The sequence below is a fragment of the Scardinius erythrophthalmus genome (genome assembly GCF_964197995.2).
Source record: "Scardinius erythrophthalmus genome assembly, chromosome: 16".
Taxonomy (NCBI): Eukaryota; Metazoa; Chordata; class Actinopteri; order Cypriniformes; family Leuciscidae; genus Scardinius; species Scardinius erythrophthalmus.
In genome coordinates this window covers 41,262,046-41,288,760 of record NC_138236.1, presented here as the reverse complement: position 1 = coordinate 41,288,760, position 26,715 = coordinate 41,262,046, and the positions used below count along the sequence as shown (strand labels likewise).

General features: G+C 39.7%; 2 protein-coding genes across 3 annotated transcripts; one reads left to right on the top strand and one right to left on the bottom strand.

Moving 5' to 3' along the window:
* Window positions 1–588: 588 nt before the first annotated feature.
* Window positions 589–11,995, bottom strand: LOC308703909 (uncharacterized protein). Of its 2 annotated transcripts, none has more exons than XM_081387934.1 (13): window positions 11,711–11,768; window positions 10,816–10,890; window positions 10,512–10,601; window positions 9,613–9,678; window positions 9,309–9,398; window positions 8,405–8,470; window positions 8,101–8,190; window positions 7,208–7,313; window positions 7,036–7,106; window positions 6,729–6,948; window positions 5,043–5,187; window positions 4,905–4,958; window positions 589–855 (listed from the first exon to the last, which is right to left on the bottom strand). In XM_081387934.1, the coding sequence occupies exons 2-11, from the start codon at window positions 10,873–10,875 to the stop codon at window positions 5,150–5,152; spliced, it is 897 nt and encodes a 298-aa protein (XP_081244060.1). In that variant the 5' UTR covers window positions 10,876–10,890; window positions 11,711–11,768; the 3' UTR covers window positions 589–855; window positions 4,905–4,958; window positions 5,043–5,149. The 2 variants fall into 2 exon arrangements, with proteins under 2 accessions (XP_081244060.1, XP_081244059.1); XM_081387933.1 differs by lacking the exon at window positions 11,711–11,768 and adding an exon at window positions 11,902–11,995 and having other exon boundaries at window positions 639–855; window positions 4,933–4,958.
* A 4,421-nt stretch (window positions 11,996–16,416) lies between these two features.
* Window positions 16,417–26,384, top strand: sall3a (spalt-like transcription factor 3a; the record flags this gene model as incomplete). Its single annotated transcript, XM_081389017.1, has 4 exons — window positions 16,417–16,495; window positions 21,226–24,357; window positions 24,570–24,904; window positions 25,953–26,384. The coding sequence occupies 4 exons, from the start codon at window positions 16,417–16,419 to the stop codon at window positions 26,382–26,384; spliced, it is 3,978 nt and encodes a 1,325-aa protein (XP_081245143.1).
* Between the last annotated feature and the right edge of the window lie 331 nt (window positions 26,385–26,715).

Below are 26,715 nucleotides of genomic sequence, written 5' to 3'. Positions count from 1 at the left end.
GACAAAATAACGCCAACATTTTCCTATTTACATGTTGTGATTTGTATAGTCACAGCGTGAACAAATAACAAGGTCACATGAGACATGGACATCTTCTAACCATATACATACTGGGAACTAAATTCTCAGAAGACGAAGCACTGCTACTTGGGCGGAGGGATTTGCTCGCAGGACCTGAGAAGCCCGTGGTGAGGAGCAGAGAGTTCGCTCAGAGGGTTGCGCTAATCACTCCTGCCAGCAGTGCTTCGCCTTCTATATAGTAAAATCTATGAGAATTTAGTTCCCAGTATGTATACGGTTAGAAGACGGCTGTGTGTCATGTGACCTTGTTATTCATACACACCGTGACTATACAAATCACAACATGTAAATAGGAGAATGTTGGCGTTATTTTGTCACTTATTGGGAGCAGTATGCTAGCTGGAGCCGTTTACCTCCAGTGTTTGTGCTAAGCTAGGCTAGCGGTGGGTGCGTCAGACAGAGTTACGGCACGCACGGAGATGAGAAGGGTGTGTGTGGACTTATCTAACTCTGGGGGATACGGGGAATAAGCTAAAGTCCCAAAAGGTCGAAGTGTTCCTTTAACACAAACATAGAAACACCACCACAATAGTCAGTGTATTTAAATCTTTTTTTTTCTGACTGCCTCTTTGCAGCTATTCCTCTATTTTGTACAAAGTCCCTTATATTTTGCACTGTTCTTTGTGCTAACACGGGGTCTACCACCAGTTTTGGTGGCCAGTTTTCCCCTGCTTATATGACCTTTGTAGTGTCGCATTACTGCGGCGACCTCAGCCTTAGACCATACTTTCTTCGCCACTCTTCTGGATCCATGTTCCTCATCAGCATAATTCCCTGGAAGATAGGCAAACAAAAAAAGAATATATCTCAAACAAAATGTGTTGTCCAGTTGAAGCCATCAAAACATGAGTTCAGTTAATGCCACAGTTGACAAGAAATTGCAGTTTACTTTTCTTAATTCACTCTGGGTATCAGTTGGTTGCTCACTCGATGTGATTTCACCAACTTTATTAACCCACTAGAGTGTGGACAATATGGAGTGTAATATTAGAATGTCTTTGCTGTTCATCTATTTATGTGGCCAAACCTTTTACTATTTGAATTAATTGCAGTAAGTAATACTACAATCTAAAAATAAAATTTAGGGCTATTTATTTATATCTCTTTCTTTAAGATTACTCTTGCATTTTGATAGTTGAAAACATCACAAAGACGTGCATAATAATCCTTCTGTTAAAGGGATACTTCACCATTTTTTTCATATTAAACTGTTATTCCCTTAACTAAGACGAGTTGATGCATACCTCTCTCGTCTCAGTGCGTGCACTCAATCGCTCTGGCGCGCGGCTGAACTTGGATAGCACTTAGCTTAGCCCAGTTCATTCATTAGCGACGAAACAGAAATGAAGCTAGAAGCGACCAAACACCTCCAAGTTTTCCCTATTTAAATACAGTTAGTCGAGTAGTTACACAACCAAGTATGGTGACACAAATTAAAACGTGGCACTTTAAGCGGGTAAAAAGGATAACTATGATGTATGGCGACATAGCACTTGGGACTAGAGATGCGCGGTTGACGGTTACAGCCGCGGATCGGGCGGATGACGTGACGAAAAATAATATTTTAATTAAATTTGGGCGGGTGGCGGGCGGTTGAACCAATCAAATGAAAAATATATGTAAATATTGCTATCTAACTATACCTACATCCAAAAAAAAAAAAAAAAAAAAAAAAAGAGCACACTTTAAAAGTCAAATTTTCATTACGCAGTAATATGGCCTAGTCGAGTCTATGCAGACTGCTTGTTATTATCAGAGATGGCAACGCCGGCGAAGGAGGTAACTTTACGTGACAAACTCAAAAAAGGAGAATTAAAAACAAAGGCAATAGAAGGTCATCCATCCATTTTTTCCCCCAAAACGCTATAAATGCATCCTTATATATATATATATATATATATATATATATATTAAATTGATGGTTTGTCTTTTTTTTAAATTGCATTGCCCAATCAGCGGATGGCGGGTGGGTGCGGTTTTGAAAATTCAGGGGTGCAAACAGCGCGCTTTTCGGCGCCTCCCGCTTTTTTCACGTCCGTTTGGGTGACTTGTGTGAATCGTGCAGATCCGAAGAGTTTTTTTTTTTAAGGGGGGGGGGGGGGGTCTGAGAGGGTCTGATTATAATTTAACCAACAGTAATTCTGGATTGCATCCACCAACAAGTAAATAGGAAATAGCGAATCAGAACACTGCGCGCCAAACCAGCAGTATGTGCGCAAGCGTGAACCACTAGTGTTTCTGTCTCACTCTGGATCTGCCACTGCATCACATTTCTCCCTGCGTGGCGTGGAGTGTCCGTTTTTATGTCCGCTCTCGTGTTAACTGGTCAGAGCTTGTGTTAGAGCACAATGCCTGCGTGACACACACACACACTTCTCGAGCCGCGCCGAAACCGCGTGCTAGAAATAGAACCGCAACCGACGCCTATTTTTCACGCGACACGCAAGAGTGTTGGAAGTTTCCAGACAAAATAGAAGGCGCAAATACATATTAATAAGTTACATTTTGATGCATGAAAGTCTCTCGGTTTTGACAAATGCATATTTGTAATTTAAAAAATAGGCCTATCGATTTTTTCGAGTAATTTCAGCCGTCACCATGGTAACCCGGGACGGAACCACAATCGCCGCGGATCGCGGCCACCCCGGCGGCACGTCAACATGGTTACAGATGGCAGAGAGATGCAATCTTTCCCCGGAATACCCGCCCAGCCAGTGCTTGAAGTGCGTCAGAAACAGAGCGCGCGCGCGATCAGTTGTTGGTAATTTGTTGTGTAGTGTGCTCGACGCCGCATCCAATGTAGACATTGCTTTTTTTTTGAGGGCGCTTAACACACAGGCTCGTAGAAACGGCCCTGGCAGCTCGCGCCAGTTCTAGACACGGTGAAAGTTTCCTGATTGTGACGGATGGCCGAATTTACATGACACATTATAAATGAGCATTATAGTCTGCGATAGATACAGAGCCAAAAAGAAGAGAAGAGGATAAAAGGGGATAAAGACAGAGGTAAAGTCATGTAGTGAATGAACAGTTTATCTAATTGCATGGGAGTAAGATACTATAATTTCATGGCAGTTATTTTTACCTTAAACTTAATGTAAGCAGTTCTGAGAGCTCCAGAGTCCAGACTGTGTGATTTTGTAACAATCATGTCAGTTTTAAGACGCATTATTTATTATCACTTTTTTATTAATGTTTTACCCTACAGTTGTGCAGTTTTGGGGGGAATACAGTACAGGCCAAAAGTTTGGAAACATTACTATTTTTAATGTTTTTGAAAGAAGTTTCTTCTGCTCATCAAGCCTGCATTTATTTGATAAAAAATACAGATTTGTTTTTTTAATATTGTGATATATTATTACAATTTAAAATAATTGGTTTTCAATTTATTATACTTTAAATTATAATTTATTTCTGTGATGCAAAGCTGAATTTTCAGGATCATTACTCCAGTTTTCAGCATGTGACATCCGGTCTATCACATGATCCTTTAGAAATCTGATTTATTATGAGTGTTGGAAACAGTTCTGCTGCCTAAAATATTTGATGAATAAAAGGTTAAAAAGAACTGCATTTATTCAAAATAATTAAAAATATTTTCTAATAATATAAATCTTCTTTACTATCACTTTTTATCAATTTAACACATCCTTGCTGAATAAAAGTATTGATTTATTTCAAAAAAAGAAAAAAAAAACTGAACCCAAATTACTGACCAGTAGAGTATATTGTTGTTACAAAAGATTTCTATTTTTTTTTAATTCTTCTTCCTTTTTAATTTTATTTTAATTTTTATTACTTTTTATTCATCAAAGTATCCTAAAAGTATCACACGTTATTAAAAAAATATTAAGCAGCAGAACTGTTTCCAACTTTGATAATGAATCATCATGGAGTAATTACTGGAGTAATGATCCTGAAAATTCAGCTTTGCATCACAGAAATAAATGATAATTTAAAGTATAGGCTAATAAATGGCCTATATTGGGGTCTCAGTATATTTTCCTGCTATTTTGTCCTTAGCCAATCACATGCCTGATGCTTGTATTTTGTTTATTAGTTTCTATGCAGATGCACTAGGCCTACCCTACACAATTACCCCAATCATCCTAGAATTATTAATTCTTTACAAAAAGAGCTATTCAAATCAGGTGAAATTGTTTTCAGGAAGTAGCAGTAAAGCAAGAAGAAGAAGTGCAAGATAGTTTTTCTAAATTTCATTTGACTATGTGCCTATAGGGGTGGGTGGGTTGGGGATGGTGGCAATGTAGTATCTGGATATTTGCCGCGGGACGAGGGCTTCGATTACCTCTCTCTTTTTTGACCATACATGTGTTTGCACCCCTGAAAATTGGTCAAAAAAGTTGGTGCGGATGGATGGCGGACGGATGATGAGTTTTGCGATGCGGTTGCGGATGAAATAATAGCCCATCCGTGCATCTCTACTTGGGACTCGGGAGCACTTCGACTCGGCGCAGTAAAAAGTCACGCTTGAAAAATCCTCTCCCTCTCACTTCTGTCATTAGAACCAACGTGACTTTTTACTGCGCGAGCCGAAGTGCTCCCAGTGCTATTCCGCCATACACTATAGTTATCCTTTTTACCCGCTTAGAAAAGCGCCACGTTTTATTTTGTGTCACCATACTTGGTCGTGTAACTGTATTTAAATAGGGAAAACTTGGAGGTGTTTGGTCGCTTCTAGCTTCATTTCTGTTTGGTCCCTAATGAATGAACTGGGCTAAGCTAAGTGCTATCAAACTGTCGCCGCGCGCCAGAGCGATTGAGTGCACGCACTGAGACGAGAGAGGTTACCTTCATCTTACCTTCAGAGGGAGGTACACTCTCACTTACTGTGGACGACACAAATTACACTGATCCTGTTGAAAACAATTTAACAAGTTACTTTTGTCACAGGAAAAAATACATTTTATCAGCAGAGACTATGAATTGAATTAACATACCAAAGTCTCCCATGTCATGGTCTTGCTCTGTGGTTGTAGAGTCAATATCCATAGGCTCCACAGTTCCAAGCTCTGATGCGGTGAGATCTGTGTTGCTGTCATCAGATTCACTCCCAGTCTTCAGCATCACTTAACGCAATCTCATCTGGAAAATGGCATTAGTAAAACTCAGAGGTGGAAAGAGTACTTGAAAACCATACTTGAGTAAAAAGACAGATACCTTGCAGCATAAATTACTCGATTACCAGTCACCAATACGAGTAAAAGTGATTAACAATACTTTAGTATTATACTAAATCTAGGCTCAAAGATGCACTAGTCCTTGACACTGAGACATGCAGGTGAAAATAAGAAACAATTGATTTGTAAAATGAGAAGTCATGTTTATTTTCTAAAATCTAAATAAAACTGAACACCTCAATAGTCTAATAAATCAGGGTCGACACAACAGCCTCTTAAAGGGATTGTTCACCCAAAAATGTAGTCAACCTCAACCCCAAACCTGTATACATTTCTTTGTTCTGCGGTACACAAAGATAGATATTTTGTAACCAAGCAGATTTTGCCAGCCAATGACTAGTACAGCAGAACAAAGAAGTTTGTAACAACTTGATGGTGAGTAAATGATGACAATTTTCATTTTTGGGTGAACTATCTATTTAAGCGTTTACAAACTCTCAAGTCTCAGTTAAGCTCAAGTGCACAAAAAGGCCACACGCAAACCAATATCCTTCAAAAAGGCCTTGTCAATAATGTGGATAAAAAAAAAATTGTTAAGTAAAATTAAATAGTCAAAGTCTAATTGCACTGGATGTGCTGGTTTCGGACTCATCACTGGCTGCAGTCCTGACTTCATCTAAATCAACCGTCTGCGATTTAGCACCTACTAATGCACTCGCATTCACGTAAAGTAGACTTGTTGACAAGTTTGGGTGAGTAAGGGCAAAACTCACAAGATATAGTTCAGTCAATGCCACTTAGATGGAAATATCACTTTCTGCAGCAGTTTGTTTTTGCAATAAAGAAAAGTTAGGTGCCATGCAAAATGTAATTTGTAATTGCATTACTCATCACAAATGTATTGGAGTAAAAAGTTCATTTACTTCTTCAAAAGTCAAGTAGAGTAAAAGTACTTGACTAAACTTCATGTAGTCAAGTAGAGTAAAAGTAGCTAATATCTTTGATACTCAGTACAACTACAAAGTAGCCAAAATTACATTACTAATTACATTTACTCAAATAGTTTACAGCTCTGGTAAAACTCTCATAAATAGCTGGACATAAAAATCTGTGGTTGAAATAGCCACATAAAATAAGGAAAAGAAAGTACTTGGTTTTGTACTTGCCACTTTTTGCAAAGTAGTAGTTTTGAGCTATTATACCTGCGTTTATGTTTAAGGTGGTCCATGAGCACATAAGATAAATGATTACACAATATGATATTAGGTTAATATTTAAAGTAATTCGACTGCACCTACACAAACATAATTTTGAATTACTGTCCAGCCATACTGTAGACTTAAGTTTATATTTCTGAATAGTAGTCCTCGCTCCTCGACTCATACTTGGACATGAAAGGTGATTTTTTTTTTCTTGGAAAGGGATGCTGACAACGCCAAGCCTTGATGTTTATCTAAAAAAACAAAAACTCAGATAATATCTACAAGGGCTAATTTCTGTACATACCTTCAATTTCAATCTCATCCAGTGACTTCCCCTGGATGCTGCAAAGGTTTCCTTTACTGGCAAGTAATGACAAAGAATATTCTGACTCCGAATCAGGTATGTATTCCTTGTCAGACATGTCCTCAGCATCATCAGATGATATTTTGTCCAATGCTGGATGTGGAATTTTGTCCTGATCTGACAGCAGTTCATCATCAGAAGCCTTAGGAGACTGCTGCGCCTGAATTGGTGAGAAAGCAAATTATTTGACATGGTGATTGAATCTTATAGACAGTTCAAGTTCAACACTCACTTAGTAGATACTCACCTGTGCTGTGCTGTTAAAGTCATCTCTTTTAATTTGCTTGAGGCAGGATTTATGCCAGACCCCTGAACAAACTGGAACACATTTGAGTAAAACAATGTTAACACTGCAGGTCTATTTAAGTGGTTAGAGCACAACACATATACACTCTATACTAATTCACTAAATATCTAACCTGTGCATTGATAGCCAAGCCACTTGAAGGAAGATACGGGTCCCACACAACGAACACACTTGTCCAAGGAGGATACTGTTGCACACACAAGGCAGTGTTTTTGACACTGTTGGCAAAAAAAATTATTGTAGTATTTACTTATGCCACATAGTTTGGACAAAGATATTTCATATTTACGCCACATAGTTTGGACAGAAATATATTTCATATTACATGTCGATATCTAATAATTTTAAATTCAATACCAATGTGACATTTAATTTACCTGATACATATGATTACCCTTTTATTGCATTGTATTTTGTTATTTATAGCGTATCTTATTTATATGCAGCTTATTTAAAGCATATCCTATATGAAGATATACCTTCTTCATATTTTTAAATTGTAGATGGGGAATTTGTGGTTAGCCTCAGTGCCAGGAGCTGACTTCTTGTAGCCCAGTATAACTAATAGGGTGCCTTTCCATTACATGTAACCAAACGACTTAGCATTCACATTAAACCAACATACAGATCCAATGCAGGCAGTCCAAGTGTTCTTAAAAACCAAAGTGATGCCTCTGGGGACGGGACCCTCTAAACTGCATGGACCTCCCAAGTCATGTTTGGGTGGGGTTCAGTGTTTGATACACACACTCAGATATTATACTAACTGAAGCTTGAAAAGGCATGTTTAGACAAATGTCCTTCCATTCCATTGTCCACATAAAGCACGTTCTACTCAGGCGCCTGTCCACATAAAGCATGTTCTACTCAGGCGCCTGTCCACATAAAGCATGTTCTACTCAGGCGACTACACACACACACACACACACACACACACACATATTGAAATAGGTTGGCAGATTTAACATTTTGCCACAAATAAGTTGTACATGAGATTTAATTTACCTCTCCAACCTTGGTGCATGGGCCGAGCTCTGGACTATTCTGATTCGGGTGGCTGACGGCTGTATGGGTGCACTTGCTCTCAGTGGTCAGCTGTAGAAGATGAAACAGAGACAAAGGACAATAAAGAGAAAGTCCAGGGAACGTGACACTATAGAGGACATTTGACATCGGAGTAAAAAAAGAAACCATTCTACTGTTGACAAAGACAGAGGAAAACCTTGCTTTAAAACTCACTGACAACTTCTTTGATATTAACAATCAAGAGCAAGATATTAATAAAAATCTATCTTTTGTGAGGACATACCTCTTCAGTGTCATCAGTTGTGAATGTGGTACCACACATCTTTGGAGCCATTTCATCATCAAAGCCCTGTAAAAAGTAAAAAAAATTAAATAACAAAAATATTGTAGACCGTGGACTATGGAAACTACTCTGATGAACACATTCGTGTTCACCTCGACTTCTACAGATTACCAGTTCCCACAACACAACTTGCTAAGATTTCCAAACTCCTTTTGTCAATGGAGAAAGGAAACCTTTGCAGCATCCAGGGGAAGTCACTGGATGAGTTTGAAATTGAAGGTTTGTGCAGAATTTAGCCCTTGTAGATATTATCTGAGTTTTTGTTTTTTTCCTTTGAATGTTTGAATGCAGCTTATTTAAAGCATATCCTATATGAAGATATACCTTCTTCATATTTTTAAATTGTAGATGGGGAATTTGTGGTTAGCCTCAGTGCCAGGAGCTGACTTCTTGTAGCCCAGTATAACTAATAGGGTGCCTTTCCATTACATGTAACCAAACGACTTAGCATTCACATTAAACCAACATACAGATCCAATGCAGGCAGTCCAAGTGTTCTTAAAAACCAAAGTGATGCCTCTGGGGACGGGACCCTCTAAACTGCATGGACCTCCCAAGTCATGTTTGGGTGGGGTTCAGTGTTTGATACACATACACTCAGATATTATACTGACTGAAGCTTGAAAAGGCACGTTTAGACAAATGTCCTTCCATTCCATTGTCCACATAAAGCACGTTCTACTCAGGCGCCTGTCCACATAAAGCATGTTCTACTCAGGCGCCTGTCCACATAAAGCATGTTCTACTCAGGCGACTACACACACACACATACACACACATATTGAAATAGGTTGGCAGATTTAACATTTTGCCACAAATAAGTTGTACATGAGATTTAATTTACCTCTCCAACCTTGGTGCATGGGCCGAGCTCTGGACTATTCTGATTCGGGTGGCTGACAGCTGTATGGGTGCACTTGCTCTCAGTGGTCAGCTGTAGAAGATGAAACAGAGACAAAGGACAATAAAGAGAAAGTCCTGGGAGCGTGACACTATAGAGGACATTTGACATCGGAGTAAAAAAAGAAACCATTCTACTGTTGACAAAGACAGAGGAAAACCTTGCTTTAAAACTCACTGACAACTTCTTTGATATTAACAATCAAGAGCAAGATATTAATAAAAATCTATCTTTTGTGAGGACATACCTCTTCAGTGTCATCAGTTGTGAATGTGGTACCACACATCTTTGGGGCCATTTCATCATCAAGGCCCTGTAAAAAGGAAAAAAACAACAAAAAAAAAGATAAATTATAACAAATATCTTGAAGACAAGATGTTCCCTGTGTAGCATTCAGTGAAACGATATCATGGCTGTATTTCAGTGAGTGTTTTGTGGAAAACATGTAGTCTCTGAAACGGTTCTTTGACACTGAACAGGCCACATGACTACAGTCTGTAGACTATGAAAACTACACTGATGAATACAGCATTTGATTACTTTGTTGTTTATCTATTGTCAGCCAACTTCGTAGAATGATTGCACTTCTAGAATAATTGACTAAGCTTTTACATGGAGTGAGGGGTTAGTCCTTTTATAGTTCTTAGATTTGCTATGATTCTTTTAAATGACATCTTGTCATGAATTTTCGTCAGTGCTGTTGAATGGGTGCCTTTCCATTACATGTAACCAAACAACTTAGCATTCACATTAAACAAACATAAAGATCCAATGCAGGCAGTCCAAGTGTTCTTAAAAACCAAAGTGATGCCTCTGGGGACGGGACCCTCTAAACTGCATGGACCTCCCAAGTCATGTTTGGGTGGGGTTCAGTGTTTGATACACACACTCAGATATTATACTGACTGAAGCTTGAAAAAGCATGTTTAGACAAATGTCCTTCCATTCCATTGTCCACATAAAGCACGTTCTACTCAGGCGCCTGTCCACATAAAGCATGTTCTACTCAGGCGACTGTCCACATAAAGCACGTTCTACTCAGGCGACTACACACACACACACACACACACACACACACACATATTGAAATAGGTTGGCAGATTTAACATTTTGCCACAAATAAGTTGTACATGAGATTTAATTTACCTCTCCAACCTTGGTGCATGGGCCGAGCTCTGGACTAGTCTGATTCGGGTGGCTGACGGCTGTATGGGTGCACTTGCTCTCAGTGGTCAGCTGTAGAAGATGAAACAGAGACAAAGGACAATAAAGAGAAAGTCCTGGGAGCGTGACACTATAGAGGACATTTGACATCTGAGTAAAAAAAGAAACCATTCTACTGTTGACAAAGACAGAGGAAAACCTTGCATTAAAACTCACTGACAACTTCTTTGATATTAACAATCAAGTGCAAGATATTAATAAAAATCTATCTTTTGTGAGGACATACCTCTTCAGTGTCATCAGTTGTGAATGGGGGGTTTGTGGTACCACACATCTTTGGGGCCATTTCATCATCAAGGCCCTGTAAAAAGGAAAAAAAATATAATAATAATATACACATAGGAGACCGTGGATTATGAAAACTACACTCTGATGAACACAGCATTTGATGACTTCATTGTTTTTGTTCTAACATTCTGTAATGGTCAGTATCATCTATGGTTTGCTGGTTAGGTGGTGCTAACAAAAGCTATAAAAATCATGTTCCACCTGAAGCTAGATGGAAAATGTACAGTATTTTGGTATGTGAAATGTTCTATGGTTAAAGCATTTCTTATATGAGAACTAACAATTTCACAAAGTTAGTTAAATGAAGTCAAGAAGATAAAAACAGTTAACAACTTGTAATTATATATATATATATATATATATATATATATATATATATATATATATATATATATATATATAAAAAAAAACACTTTACACACTGCACAAGATACTTGTCAGGTCTGTTGCCCCTCATGTTTTGTATATTGATCATTGTGGTTGGTTACTAGGTACCAATTAATTTATCTTACAGGTTTAGTACACTAACAGAACATCATAAACGCATTACATTTATTTAATGGCCTGAAAGTACTCATATTAATGATATAACAGCCTTCCTGTGTCACTGCAACTTCATATTTAAATAAAATAATGTGGGCTACTAAGAAAGTATTTAATTCTATAAAACAAACACAATGTCTGTAATAAAAGTTAAGGCTTTAACTAGCTACGCCTTGCTCATTAAGCCATGCGGTAGCCACAAGCTCAACTAAACCTAGCTAGCTTTCATTTTAAAAACAAAACTACCAAATTTGACTTGCTGGCAATGTTACTTCTGTCCTCATCTCTACCTTTTGCCCTCCACCTCTTTAGCCTGAGGCTTAATGAGCAGGACATGTTGATAGCCACTCAAGCTAGCTCAGCTAACATTGTGGTAAATATATAGCATTTTACAGTAATTGTAAGTTACAAGTTACAATTTCTTGCAAATAAGAAACACTTAATGCAAAAATGCAGCTATATTTATAAATATAATTATTACCTGTATGTATTTAATCCAGTAAATCCAACGACGTCGAGCTGACACTTCCGAGGTGTGGTCCATTAGGTATTTAATTAGCGACAGCTGGGCCATGTGCTATGGGCGGAGCATCCCGTCGACTTCCGTTTGTTACCGCCCACGTGCGCAAACCAGCCAATCACAAGACGGCCCGCCAAAATGCACCGTGTGTATCAGAAATGTGTATGAAACTGCAATATAAAACCCAGCTGTGGGGTCGCTGTTCTATACACTGGGATACACTCAAAATCAGGTCAAGTGGTAAATGAGGACTTTCAAAGAAAAAGAGAATATATGTTGTTCAGACACTAACAAATGCAGTTACACTCTTTGATTTACGAGGACCTTGGCATAGTCCCCGTATTACCCTTAGGTCCGTGGAGCCCAGGTGAAATGTCTGGCGTGTTGTCCATGTAAACCACATATACCAACACACACACACACACACACACACACACACACACACACACACATACACACACACACACAAACCTGCACTGTTATATGTGTACAGTAGCACATGTTCTACACCCTCAAACTCATACCTGTCAAACTGATGTGTAGCTTCTGACATTCATATGTGTGTGTGTGTGTGTGTGTGTGTGTGTGTGTGAGAGAGAGAGAGAGAGAGAGAGAGAGAGAGAGAGAGAGAGACATAGACTAACAGTAGAAGCTGCTCTAGTGGACGCAGTGATCAGTGCTCTACTGTAATGGCTGAGGAGGCTGAATTTGATTATTTATTTATTTATTTACTGTAATTGACATTATACTGTATTTTATTGCAAACCAAGTTCATGTTCAATTCCTTGGTATTTCATTATACTTCACATATTTCATTATATTTCACGATCTCTTTACAGTATAATGAAAATAAACTTCTCTTAAAGGTCACTGTATCTGCAGCTCTGTTTACACTGTAATAATGACTGTGAGTGACTCCTGATCGCCTGAAGGAGGTTTTTAAAACCGGGTTTTGAATTGATTTCACTAGTGTGTAAGACTGTGTTAGACTAGTGTGTGTGTGTGTGTGTGTGTGTGTGTGTGTGTGTGTGTGTGTGTGTGTGTGTGTGTGTGTGTGTGTGTGTGTGTGTGTGTGTGTGTGTGTGAGGGCAACGTTTTTTTTTTTTTTTCAGCAAGAGTGAATGGAATGATTGGAGATCTGAGAATAGGGCGTTTGGGGAATCGGTGAGGAGTTCTGGACTAGTGTTTAGATAAATGTGTTTAAGCAACTGAGAGAAACTGTGAGAAGCGAGAACACAACACTGCTCTTGATCGACACATTAGCTTTATTTCATACAACATTATGTTGCAGCATTTTATCTTCATCAAAAATCAAAAAGACAATAAGAAGTTAAAATGGTTTTATTTTAAATTTGCCTTTTCCTGAATGTTTCCGTGAGGTGTGAGACTCCACACACACACACACACACACACACACACACACACTCTCTCTCTCTCTCTGTCTCTCTCTCTCTAATTCAGAAAGCTTTATTGACAAAAAATCCATGTTGAATTGCCAAAGCACCAAAACAACATAGAAAATGCTTTATAACATTTAGTACACAAAATAATAATAGTTAAATTAAATAAAAAAGATACATAATTAAAAATATAAAAAAAATTATATAATTTTAGATATAGCAAAAATAATAATACTGATAACATAAAACAATAATAATAAAATAAACAAAGATTAATAAATAAAATGGATAATAATGCAGAAATCATGTATATAAAAAACTGAATATCTCGCACGAGCACAGCGTTCACACACACACACACACACACACACACACACTCTCTCTCTCTCTCACGAGTACAGCGTTCACACACACACACACACACACACACACACACACACACACACACACACTCTCTCTCTCTCTCACACACACGAGCACAGCGTTCACACACACACACACACACACACACACACACACACACACACACACACACACACACACACACACTCTCTCTCTCTCTCTCTCACGAGCACAGCGTTCTCACACACACACACACACTCTCTCTCTCTCTCTCTCTCTCAGGAGCACAGTACACACACACGCGCACACACACTCGAGCACAGCGTTCACACACACACACACACACACACACACACACACACACACACACACACACACTCTCTTTCTCTCTCTCTCTCTCTCTCTCTCTCTCTCTCTCTCTCACACACACACACACACACACACACACATCAACACGTGATGTTAGGTTTGTAACAGAACACACGCATTAGAATCAGGACTCGACCGTTAGTGTGTTTGCGTTATACTTAATTAAAATTTTCAATATTGTTTGAATATTACATGAAATAGTTTCATCAAATTTCAGTAAGAGTTTAACATATTATAGGCTGACTTTAATAACGCCTGACTAATATAAATCTGACTTTAATAACGCCTGACTAATATCAGTCTGATGATCTCGAGAGTTATCATCAGCAGAAGACAACAGTAACATGAGTCGACCTGACTCAAACACACACAACTGAGATTCAGTCAGAAGCTGGGCTGTGATTGGCCTTTGTGCAGAAAATACAGTGTGTGTGTGTGTGTGTGTGTGTGTGTGTGTGTGTGTGTGTGTCTGCAGCATATAGCCGTCCATCTAATAAAAAAGAAACAAAACTCAACAAGCTGCACATTTTACCTGGAAAGAGTCGCTGTTCCCGTCGCCTTCAGTTCTCCATCAGCGCAGTCACACACACACACACACACACACACACACACACACACACACACACACACACACACACTCACGCCTGATCTGATCACCGAACAGCAGGATCTGCGCGCGCAGCTTTAGCGGATTCATTAAAGCACATTCGCTGATCTGAGATCAGATTCAGGCCCTCCTCTCTGAGCTTCACATATTCACATAAACTCCACAGTTACTAACGCTATTTAAATCTCTCTATCAAATATGACTATGAAACGTTAAGCATTGTATGCAATAGGCCTAACTTACTAAAATCAGAAACTGTTTCTCTGGTTATAGCGCACAGATGGCGAGATCTGTCTGAAGGATGACACTGGTGTCGTTAATGGTTCGGGTTCGGTGTGTCCGGTTAGTTAAGGCTAGAGGATCGATGTAATATCGCGGATGCTGATGAAGGACTGGAGCTTCTCCTCTTCATCATCAGAAGGACTCGAGCTCTGCTCTTCATCATCAGATGCTCAGAGAAATGATATTGCGGTGAACAGTGATGCTCTTATCTCTCAGTCGCAGGACACGCCGATCGATGCCGGCCCGAGCCCGCTTTGTCTTCGGTATACATTAGTGGAGGACTGAAGGGGTCTGGACATAACTTCTGGAAGCGGGATGCGACAGAGGAGAAAGGAGAGGAAACTTGCGCATGCATGTGTCTGATCAACCCTCATAATAGACATGAGTCACAGTTCTGTGTTTAAATAAATGATATTAATATCAGAGTCAAACAGGAAAAATAAATACATGACAATAATTAGACAGGATTAGAAAACAAAATGTAATTATTGTTAAGCTCGTATTAAACACATGTATTTTAAATCGCAGCTTTTTTCCACTAATTTTTCCCGTAGGCCCACTAACGCTTCTCTTCCCAAACTCGGCTCATATTCCCGGGATATGGAAGTGTGTGTTAATAAGCAGATGGAGTGAGTAATGTTATCAGGTCAGTTTCATGCCGCCGTGAGCATCAGATGACGGTGAACTGGTGTGTCCTGCTGTATCCTCTGCGCGCGCGCGCACACACACACACACACACACACCTCCAGCGCCAGCACCGACCGCTCACTAACTTCTGACGCCCAGCGGAGCGCGTCAGACACCGCGATCATCGCACGCGTCGGGAGAGTCTCGGGATCCACGGGCCTGGAGAATCAGGAGCTCAAAACTCGACAACTTTACATCACTCGAGCACTTCAACTAACTTTCAGACCGATCTCACAGCACACACACACACACACACACACACACACACACACGCTCCTTCCTCAGGCTCGCGGCGAACTCCTGCTGACACTGGGACCGCTTTAACACCGGCGGAGGACATGCTCTCCTCTAGCCTACTTTACTGAGAGACACGCAGATTATCTTAAGCGTTGATGGGATGTAATGGAAGAAAGGAACATTTACAAAGAAGAAAAGTTATTCTGAACAGGATCCGCCCGAATCATCTCACTAACTCTTGGGAATATTCCTGTACAATCCCGCAGAACTGATCCCGTGAGGAAGAGCAGTGAGGAGCGATCAGTGTGTGCTCCTCCTCTGGGCGGCGGAGCTGATCTCGGCTGGGAGAGTGTGTGTGAGAGTGTGAGTGTGTGAGAGTTGAAGGTGAAGTAGTAAATTGCGGAGTCCGTCCCTCATTTCCATCTCAGTTGTTCCCACTGGAGCTCTGCCAATCCAGAGGATCATTCACTATCATAATGATAACTCCGATCAAACCCGCGAGTTCCTGAGCAGATTCTGCGCGGATCTTCTGATGAGTGTGAATGAGGAAGAATGTCCCGTCGGAAGCAAGCGAAGCCCCAGCACCTGCGGTCGGACGAGGAGCCCGAGCCGGTCCTGCTGCCGGGTCACGGTGAGCTGATGAGGAGGAGGAGGAGGAGGAGGATGAAGCTGCACTGGACTAGACTAGTTAACGCCAGCGATGCGCGTTAGGAAAATAGCCTTTAAAACAAACTAACATTAGTTTCGCGACTAGCCCACGTGCGACTTCATCTCGACAGCGATCGAATACTTTTGTCATTATATTTTAAAGTTAAATTCACATCCGTGCATGCATCGATGTATATAACCTACTGAAAATGTTTAAACCGCTTTTCTTAAATTATGACAATTATGATTTAGTAACAAACAGCTAACGGCGATTTATTCGAAACTCAAATCAAATATTAGCTAATAAAACAAATACAATATCAGAGGAAATTATCTAGTTCAACAGATTCACATACAGCTTAATTTATCATTTTTATTAGAGTAAATATGCAGAAACATTAAAATTGAGTTTTATTTCTTAGAGACGCTTCAAACATTTAAAAGAAGGAAAACGGGCGATTCTCTGCTTGAAATATTAAGATCTTTTTGTCATTTAAAATTTTCCTCTTCTAAATTCTTCTTTTTAACTTGATAATTTGCTTTTTTTTACCTAAATCACTGTCAAAAAAAGAAAGGTGGCAAATGCATGTTTGCAGAATAAAAATGCCTACGTCTTAATCTAATATTTTAGTATTAAATGTCGCTGGTGTTTTACACGGAATTGTCTTAAAAACCCCGTTTAACCCGATGCGCGAGCCGCTGTAATTACAAGACATCGCAGTTATTAATTAAAACAATTCGGCCCCCTTTTCTCGGGAAATCTGTTTACTTTTTTTTACAATAGTAATAATAAGAACAATAATAATAGGCTAATAATAATAATTTATCACATGCAGTGTTTTTAAAAATGCACTCAGTGAAAGTAAAACCCTTCCTCATATCTCGGTTATTCAGTCACTCTCTACTTTTTATATTGCAGCATTTCTTGTACACACCTGCTACTTTATTGTGCTTCATTTATTACTATATTATTAACATTTGACCAGCAAATCATGTGAAAATCACTGTTTTTGTGAGGCTGTTAAGGAATGTTATAATGTCGTTCTTATTATCGTTCTTAAATCTTTTAAGGTGATTATTGTGTCATTATTTTCTGTCACATGTTCTTGATCTTATGTGGCTTTAATCTATGAAACTCTAATCAAAATGCATGTCAGAATGAAAGCACCTCTTGAGTGAGTTTGAAGAAGACATCAAGCAGCAAGCTTTATGTCTGATAGAAATACAGTCCAAATGTTTATTTAAATAATAATTCAAGAATATAGTAAATACGTATGTAATCCATATAAAACTCATTCATTTATTAATACATATTTAAGCACATATTTGCCGATCTTGCAACATACACATAATACACTACAATAATTCACAGTAATTCAAACATCCCAACCCTAGGTGTGTGTGTATATATACATATATATATATATATATATACACAGAGAGAGAGAGAGAGAGAGAGAGAGAGAGAGAGAGAAATAACCAGAAATGAAAATTGAAAATTTAATGACAAATTAAAGTGTAACATATTGCAGTCCTGAGCGTTTAACATTGACTGGTGCTTCAGTTTCTGGCACACACTGTTGATGTATGATCTGACTTCGACTGCATTTGAATAGCAACAGAAGTATTGATTGTTTCTAATCTAACGACTCGATCGGTCACGCTGAGGATTTAACCGTATGCTCTGAATCTCCAGCTTGACTTCAGTTGTCTGATTCACATCTCAGCGAGAGGTTTCCAGGAAGACTCTGTCCTTTTCTTTATGAGCGCAGTGTTTCTCTCCGCACAAGTCTTTAAATGCTCGTTTTCTTCTCTTTTGTTTGCTTGGCTTTTGAACACACTCTTTTGTGTGTGTGTGAATGGTGAGGCATTAAGCAGCGGTGATGCTCTCTGTCCCCGAGGAGCTGCTCTGAGGCCGGTGCTCGTAACCCTCGGCTGGGCGCGCCGCATGGGTGGCCCAGAGATGTCAAGCTTTACATGCAATGTGTGCAGATGTTCGCTTGACCTGAGAAAAGTGGCTTACACATGTCCTATGGTGTATTAATTATGATAATCTCTCTGTCGTCCTTCATCTCCACACATCTAATGAGCTCTTTCATGCTCTGTCCTGTGGCGTGCATCTAACACGGTTTATGACTTTTTAAAAACAAAATATAACACTTTTTTTTCTGCTGAGATTTACAATTTAGAATTATTTTTTATTTAATATTTATACATCTTATGGAAAGTTTCATAATTAATCATGCTTGAATTCTGTTTGTGTTATTGAACAATACTTTTCCTTGGTTCCATGTTTCCAAGGCCGCTGAGTCCATACTTTTTGACAGCATTTATATCAGATGTTTTTTCTTACCTAAAATTACTGGTGTAATGTACAGTAATGTAGTCCAGTTTGTTCAGTCGTACTAAATTATATTTTTGACCATTTAATTTAGACAGTAATCATGAAACATTTTTATAGTGTTGGGATTTTATTATTCATTTAGATCTTTTCAATGTAGATAATGTAACTGTCTCATAATTTTTGTATTTTTCAATGCTCAAGTTGTACATAAGGTCTATAGATAATGCATCTATAGATAATGCGTATTGATACGCCAAAGATGTTTAGCAAAATATGCTGGTTTAACCTTTTAATCCGGACCCAGCTCTCAGATCGGCCAGTCAGCATCATGGTGTGGGTAAATCTGGTGTCAGACACATGCTAATACACAATATTAATATTTGTGCTGCACATCTGTAAGCATTGACAGAAGCTCGGGTGTTCTGGCGGATATAGAGGCATTACTGTGCAGAAGTCTCTGGGTGAGCTCGTTCATGTGTTCCTCTGGCACTGCGAGCGGACAATGAACACTGAACAAGATGAATATTAGAAATTCAAACATTTCATTTGAAGTAATAGTTAGCACATGCTGTAGGTTTGCACATGTGCATCGTATACTGTAGTTTATATGTGTGTGTGCTACTGTATATACTTATAATACTTTCAGCCATTTTGAATTATCACAAAAAAAGGTTTTTATTTATTTATTATCATTTTTAATAAAAAGTAGTCAATTAGTTGCATTTAACACATTTGTGTATTTAGGCATTTTACGTGTGTGCATGATATATCTATTTAATTTTGAAATGGCAATGAATGAGAAATGTATTTACTCTATATATCTTTTTAACACTTATCATAACACTTATAAAAGCATAAATACATTATAGTGTAAAAGAGATTACAATATAGCAACTGGTAGAATACTACAGATATAAAATCTAACAGTGTTTTCAGTTTGCATATCGACATTTGCTCATTGTACAGGAAATTCTATATAATTCCAGTATATAATCTATATCAGTCTGTTTTACTCATCTAGAAAATTATAGAAAAAATTATACTTTTAGTTTGTCTGAAATAGACAGTATATGAATGTGTCATAGTTAACTATTATTCTCTCTTAAATAAAATAAGCATTTCTAATTAATTTTATTCCAGTCACTACGGACATGAGGAAATAAATCGCCTCCTCCTCCTTCTTCCTCCTCACTTCTTCTTCTTCTTAGTATTAGGGTTACAGTACATTATCATAATTTCTTTGTTGTCAAAAACATTTGTTGTTATAAGTATTCTTTTATTCTAGTTTATGTTTGGGAATATAATTAATTTTAATCTTGATTTTTTTTTGAAAATATTCATCCATATTGCAGTAGAACATACACTATTATCTGCTAAACATTATCAACCGCCAGTTGGATAAAAAAAATAAAAAAATAAATGTTTTACTCTGCAAGGTCTAATCACAATTTAGACATGTTAAATTCAGCTTATAAAGTTAATTCTTCACAGTTGTCTGCATAACATAATTAACAAAATATCAGACCCAACCCAATCTCTGCAGTCAAGCACTATTACCAGATAATTACCATAAAGCATAGACACATACAAACACACAAAATATTATGCCATTGGAATAGTTTGTACAGATAATATCTCAATATCTCAAAGAAATGTATGATTGAAACAGACATGATCAGATATGATTTAGGGCTGTATGTCAGCTGTACAGAACATGCGGTTTCTTAAACAACTGTAGTTTGTCAGGAGACATGTTGTGCCAGTGTTTGCAAACCCATAAATGACGCATCTGACAGAACCAGTGAAGAGACCGATATTTGAGGTTTCATGTTAGCAATTCGGAATGCGAGTAACAGCTGAACTGAATGAAAACATTGGAAATCAAAGACTTGTGTTGAATCCATTTTTAAATGGAAACATCCAGCACTGATTAGACTGATTGCACTAAGAGATTTATTAGCTGGCTATACAGGGAACAGTGGAATTATCAAAACTGGTGGCTAAAGCCCCTTGCACACTGAGTCCGAAATTCGCGTCAGAAATTTTTGCATGTTAAAAAATAAATACGACCTCACGTTATGTCAATCAAACTTGTACACTTCCTCCGAAACTTTCGTCCGTCAAAAAAAAAAAATAGAATCGGGTTCGATTTTCTGCGTTTTTCGCATTTGTAACAAGGGTTTGAATGGTGTTTTGACAGTTTAGAGCCACAGAATGACGGATACGAAAAAACGCATGCGAAAATTTCGGATTCAGTGTGCAAGGACCTTAAGATGAGAGACAAAAATCCAGAAAAAAGGGCAAAATTTATTTGATTTATGCAAATTAATAAAAAAGTTGAATTTATTCTAATTTCCTGTTCCCCTCAGTCTCAGGTGAAGGAGTGGAGGATTCAGACAGTGGAAATGAGAGCCGCAGTGGGAGCGAAGAGACCCATGTGTGTGAAAAGTGTTGCGCTGAGTTCTTTAAGTGGTCGGATTTCTGTGAACATCTGAACACCTGTACCAAGAACCCACTTGTGTTGATTATCAGTGATAATGAGGTGACTTCAGAGCCCACCCAGGACTACGTGCCTGAGCCATCCCCAGTGCCCAGCAGCGAGCCGGCTGAGAGCGAGGACGATCCCGGGGGAAGCCTCATCCCACACGCCGAAGCTGATGAAGGAGCAGACATGATGCTGGATCCAGGGGCTGTCCTGGAGAAAGAAGACGAGCCCATGGAAGTGGAACTGTCTCCTGAGAAGCCCACAGATTCTGAAGATCAAGTTACACTGGCAGAGCCAGACATAAGCCTACCTCAGCTTGAGGACCACACGCAGTCCTCCGGGGCGGGGTACTCTATTCCCAGCACTAACGTCACGCTGGAAACCTTACATGGGACCCGTGTGGCGGTGGCCCAGTTCTCTCAGGGTGCCCGAGGAGCTCTAGCTGGTGAAGTGTCCACTATGGCCATCCCCATGATCCTGGACCAGCTCATGGCCTTGCAGCAGCAACAGCTCCATCAGCTTCAACTCATAGAGCAGATTCGGAGCCAGGTGGCGCTAATAAACAAACAAGCCCCCACACAGACCACTGTCAACCATCAAGTAGACCACAGCATGAATGCTGCCTTACAAGTAACCTCATCCTCCAGCATACCCACTATGTCTGGGCAGGTTCATCTACGTGGCTTCATCACACCCCCTGTGCATCAGCTTCCTATCAAGGGACCCTCCACTTTAAACGGACAGGTCTCAGCCTCATTATCTTCAGCTCTGGAGGGAGCCTGTTCCAATGTCCCTCAGACAGGTGGCCAACTGGCGAGTTCTGGGATGAAAAGCAATATCACAATGAGTTCCTTGTATCCAACAGCCAGTAATGCGGTTCCCTCTCAAATGCCACCATGCTCAGTGTCGATTAGCAGCAGTGGCTGCACCAGTAGTAGCACAAGAACTGAGGCTGAAGTCAGTTGTTGTATTTCACTACCAAGGAACACACCTAGTCCTTTAATGCTGACTCATGGGAGATTGCTAACATCCCCCTCCAGCCTTCCCCTTGTACCTCACAGCTCGCCCAACAGTGTTATCTTCCCTAATCCTCTCGCCAGTATTGCAGCAACTACAAATGCTCTTGATCCCCTTTCCGCCCTAATGAAGCACCGCAAAGGAAAGCCCCCAAATGTCTCTATGTTCGACACCAAACCCAGTTCAGAAGATCCTTTCTTCAAACACAAGTGCAGATTTTGTGCTAAGGTGTTTGGAAGTGACAGTGCCCTGCAAATTCACCTTCGTTCCCATACTGGTGAAAGGCCTTTCAAATGCAACATTTGTGGTAATCGCTTCTCTACAAAGGGTAACTTAAAGGTTCATTTTCAGAGACACAAAGAAAAGTATCCTCACATCCAAATGAACCCCTATCCTGTTCCTGAGTATTTGGACAATGTTCCAACTAGCTCAGGTATACCTTATGGAATGTCCTTTCCCCCAGAAAAACCTGTTACCACATGGCTGGACAGCAAACCAGTTTTGTCTACAATCCCAACATCGGTAGCACTGCAACTCCCTCCAACTATGCCCAGTATTCTAGGAAACTATGGGGATTCAACTAGTTTCACCCCTTTAAGTCGGTCACCTCAAAGGCCATCACCGCCATCAAGTGAGTGCACATCTTTGTCTCCGAATCACCTCATTGCTGAGGCCAGTATTGCACAAATTTCCAGTTCACCACAACCTAATGTGGCGAGTGGCACACCTCCAGTTCTCAAACCTGAAGCCTTTCATCTACCACCCAACTCCCCCACCAGGCCTGGAGAAACCAGCATATCGATTTCTTCCATACCCCAAGTGATTTCTACAACCACAGTTACAACCACAACCAGAACACAGATCACAGACTCAACGAATACTCCGTCTGCTGTCTCTCATCCCTCCCTACAAATGATGTCCAGTCAGTTTAAGCCCAAGTTTCCTTTTGGTGGCCTCCTGGACTCTATGCAAACATCAGAGACCTCAAAACTACAGCAACTGGTGGAAAATATTGATAAGAAGATGACAGACCCCAACCAATGTGTTATCTGTCATCGTGTGCTCAGTTGTCAGAGTGCCCTGAAGATGCACTATCGCATCCATACAGGAGAGAGACCCTTTAAATGTAAGATATGTGGTCGTGCTTTCACAACCAAGGGTAATTTGAAAACACACTTTGGGGTTCACAGATCAAAGCCCCCTCTCCGGGTACAGCACTCTTGCCCCATATGCCAGAAAAAGTTTACTAATGCTGTAGTTTTGCAGCAACACATCCGCATGCATATGGGTGGACAGATTCCCAACACACCCCTGCCTGAGAGTTTTCAGGACATGGACACAGATCTCTCCTTTGATGAAAAGAGCTTAGACACCATGAGCAACTATGATGATGAGCTACTCGACGAGATGGACCAAGTAACGGAAGATGAAACATGTCTCAAAGAAGGGAATGTGGACTCACCAAAACAACTCAATTTATACTCAGAAATGTCTCCAAGCACCTCTCCCCCAACCTCTCTTATCTCTAGCATTGTTGCTTTGGAGAATGAAATGAAGCTGAGTGACCCAACAGTTAACGTAACCCATTCCTTCAGCCTAAAGCCTCCAGAAAATGGGAGTGAAATTGATGGGGAAAATGGAGACATGTTTAAGAATGACTCATCTTCCACTATGGGAGACTTGGAGAACCACAGTGTTGGGAGTCCACCACAGTCTGAATCCTCTGGCTCTATGCAGGCTCTGTCTCCTGCCTACAGCCAGCCGGAGAGCCATCGCTTCGAGCCACTGAGAGTCGAGTCCCCTCCTCAGGCGAATAGCGGCAAGGACGAGGCTCTGCATTCTGCTTCAGTGAGTGCAACAGTGAAGTCTGAGCAGTCAGACACCCCTTCTCCTGGAGCAGAAAACACAGGCGCATTAGATCTCACTGCCACACAGCCCAACAGGCCATTTGTCAAAGATGAGAATCACTTCAGTCTGCTGTTCCTGGGAAGAGACAGAGGTAGTCATGTTTTTTTTTTTTTTTTTTTTGACAGAGATAGTCATATATATATATATATATATATATATATATATATATATATATACAAAATTACAAATGACTGACAATTTAACTACTCTTCTTCATGTTGTTACTACTAATATATACATTAAAATCAAATAAAAGTAAATAACTGAAGCATTTTCCTCTAATTTATGTTTTTTTTTTTATAGGTTTAAACACTCCCAGTATTATGAGCTCAGAATCAAGCACAGTGAAATATGAGAATGGACACAGTAAACCACCGGCCTTGTGTGAGGGACCCCACTTACCAATTGGCCCCCAGGTTCCCACCGCACCCCCTCACACAACAATAAGCCCCAACTTGGCTCCAATGCTGGCTCCGCCCCCACCCCGTCGGACCCCCAAACAACACAACTGCCACTCCTGTGGGAAGAACTTCTCGTCCGCCAGCGCTCTTCAGATCCACGAGCGCACTCACACTGGAGAAAAGCCCTTCGGCTGCTCCATCTGTGGCAGAGCCTTCACCACAAAGGGAAATCTGAAGGTATGGTTCAAATATATTTGGCCTATTTGTGTATTTTAGTTTATATTTATGCAAAACTATAGAAAATGTGAATGAAAACAGGATAAATTTACAAATGCAGTATTTAACAAATGCATTGGCATATTGGTACATACAAGTTTGGTGTTAGCACCACCTAGAGGTCAAAAAATAAACAAACCAAACAAAAACAATATTACCTTCATATTTATCCTTTTTATGATCTGGTCTCTTTTGTTTCACTGGGTCATGCAGATTACGGTGATACCCATTTTGCCATGGTCGGCCATATTGCCTGTGCGCCTTTTAAAATTTAATTGAAAAGATAATTTTTGAACTCCTCCCACAGCGCTAATCGGATCTTCACCTAAACAAAAAAATCAAAGCAACATTTTGGCATATTTACATGAAAGTTTGCATGTGCCCTGACAATACCATATTAATTTGATGGTGCTACTGTACCTATTGATTAAAAGTCATAAACAACTGTATTACATCACAGGCAGTTTTAATAAAGGCTTTGAAATCACGTTTCATAAAATCTTCACCGGGATGCTATTTTTATATTTACCTGTAACAGATCTGCCTCTAATGTGCTTGTCCCTGTAATTGCTGCCTGAAGCTTTTACCAGTTACTATCTTCAAATGAGGTTAAGCTTACTAAAGCACATTTTTTAAAAGTTAAATGTATTTGATATATATATATATATATATATAACTGTGATATAAGTTTTCATTACTTCAATGAGCTCATTGTTTCTGCCTTAAATGATTACATTGTTTAAATTAATAAATTTTTAGCTAACTGTGATTTGTATATTTCTGAAATACATAACCTCTGATAACAGATCACTCTAAGTTGTAATGTGGACTCAATGTTTATTGCGAAAAGCGCTATACAAATAATGTGAATTGAACTGAATCAAATATATTTGTAATATAGACGTAAATGACAAAAACATACTCATAACCACATCAGAAAACATATAAATAAAGAGCATGATGTCTTTTTTTGCGATTCATATAAACTGAAGCAGCGTTCTCACTTCAGGTCCACATGGGAACCCACATGTGGAACAACGCCCCGGCCCGGCGGGGGAGACGCCTCTCCGTGGAGAACCCAATGGCTCTTCTAGGGGGAGATGCCATAAAGTTCAGCGAGATGTTTCAGAAGGATCTCACAGCTCGAGCAATCAACGTAGACCCAGGCTTCTGGAATCAGTATGCTGTAGCCATCACCAATGGACTGGCAATGAAAAACAATGAGATCTCTGTCATTCAGAATGGAGGCATTCCTCCGATTCCCATTAGTCTGAGCGGCGGAGGCATTCCTGCTGTGGGAGGACTGTCCGCAGGGATGGAGAGATCTCACACTGGGAGCAGTTCTCCCGGGAACACACTCGACAAGACCAACCTGGAAGTGGGAGCTGGACACCCCTTCTCCAGATTCAGGGAAAAGGACAAAGAAATTGGAATTAATTGATGATGTACATTTAGAAAAGGATACTGACAAAAATACTTAATCCAGTTTGAGTTATGTATTATATTGTACAAATGAAGTCTGATATGCTGTTTAGATATTTAGTGTTCTTCAGTCCTACTGTACATTGATTCATACAAAGAAAACATGTGTCTCGTTTGAAAAACGTTTGTCTTGAAAGGTTTGCATGGTACTTACTGGTTTCTGTCAGTATGTTTCTTAATAGTATGACGCTCTGACACACAGTGCAACGCTATCTCACGACCAGTTCATGCGAGTGAGGAAAAGGTGGCTAATTCGGACGAATTGGTACGATTTGTAAAAACAAATTGTG

Coding starts and splice junctions, on each gene's coding strand:
- LOC308703909 (XM_081387933.1), bottom strand. CDS start 11,994: ATGGCCCAGCTGTCGCTAATTAAATACCTAATGGACCACACCTCGGAA. Junction 10,891..11,901: donor ACTGGATTAAATACATACAG/GTAATAATTATA, acceptor TCCTTTTTACAG/GGCCTTGATGATGAAATGGC. Junction 7,314..8,100: donor CATGCACCAAGGTTGGAGAG/GTAAATTAAATC, acceptor TTTTGCCAACAG/TGTCAAAAACACTGCCTTGT.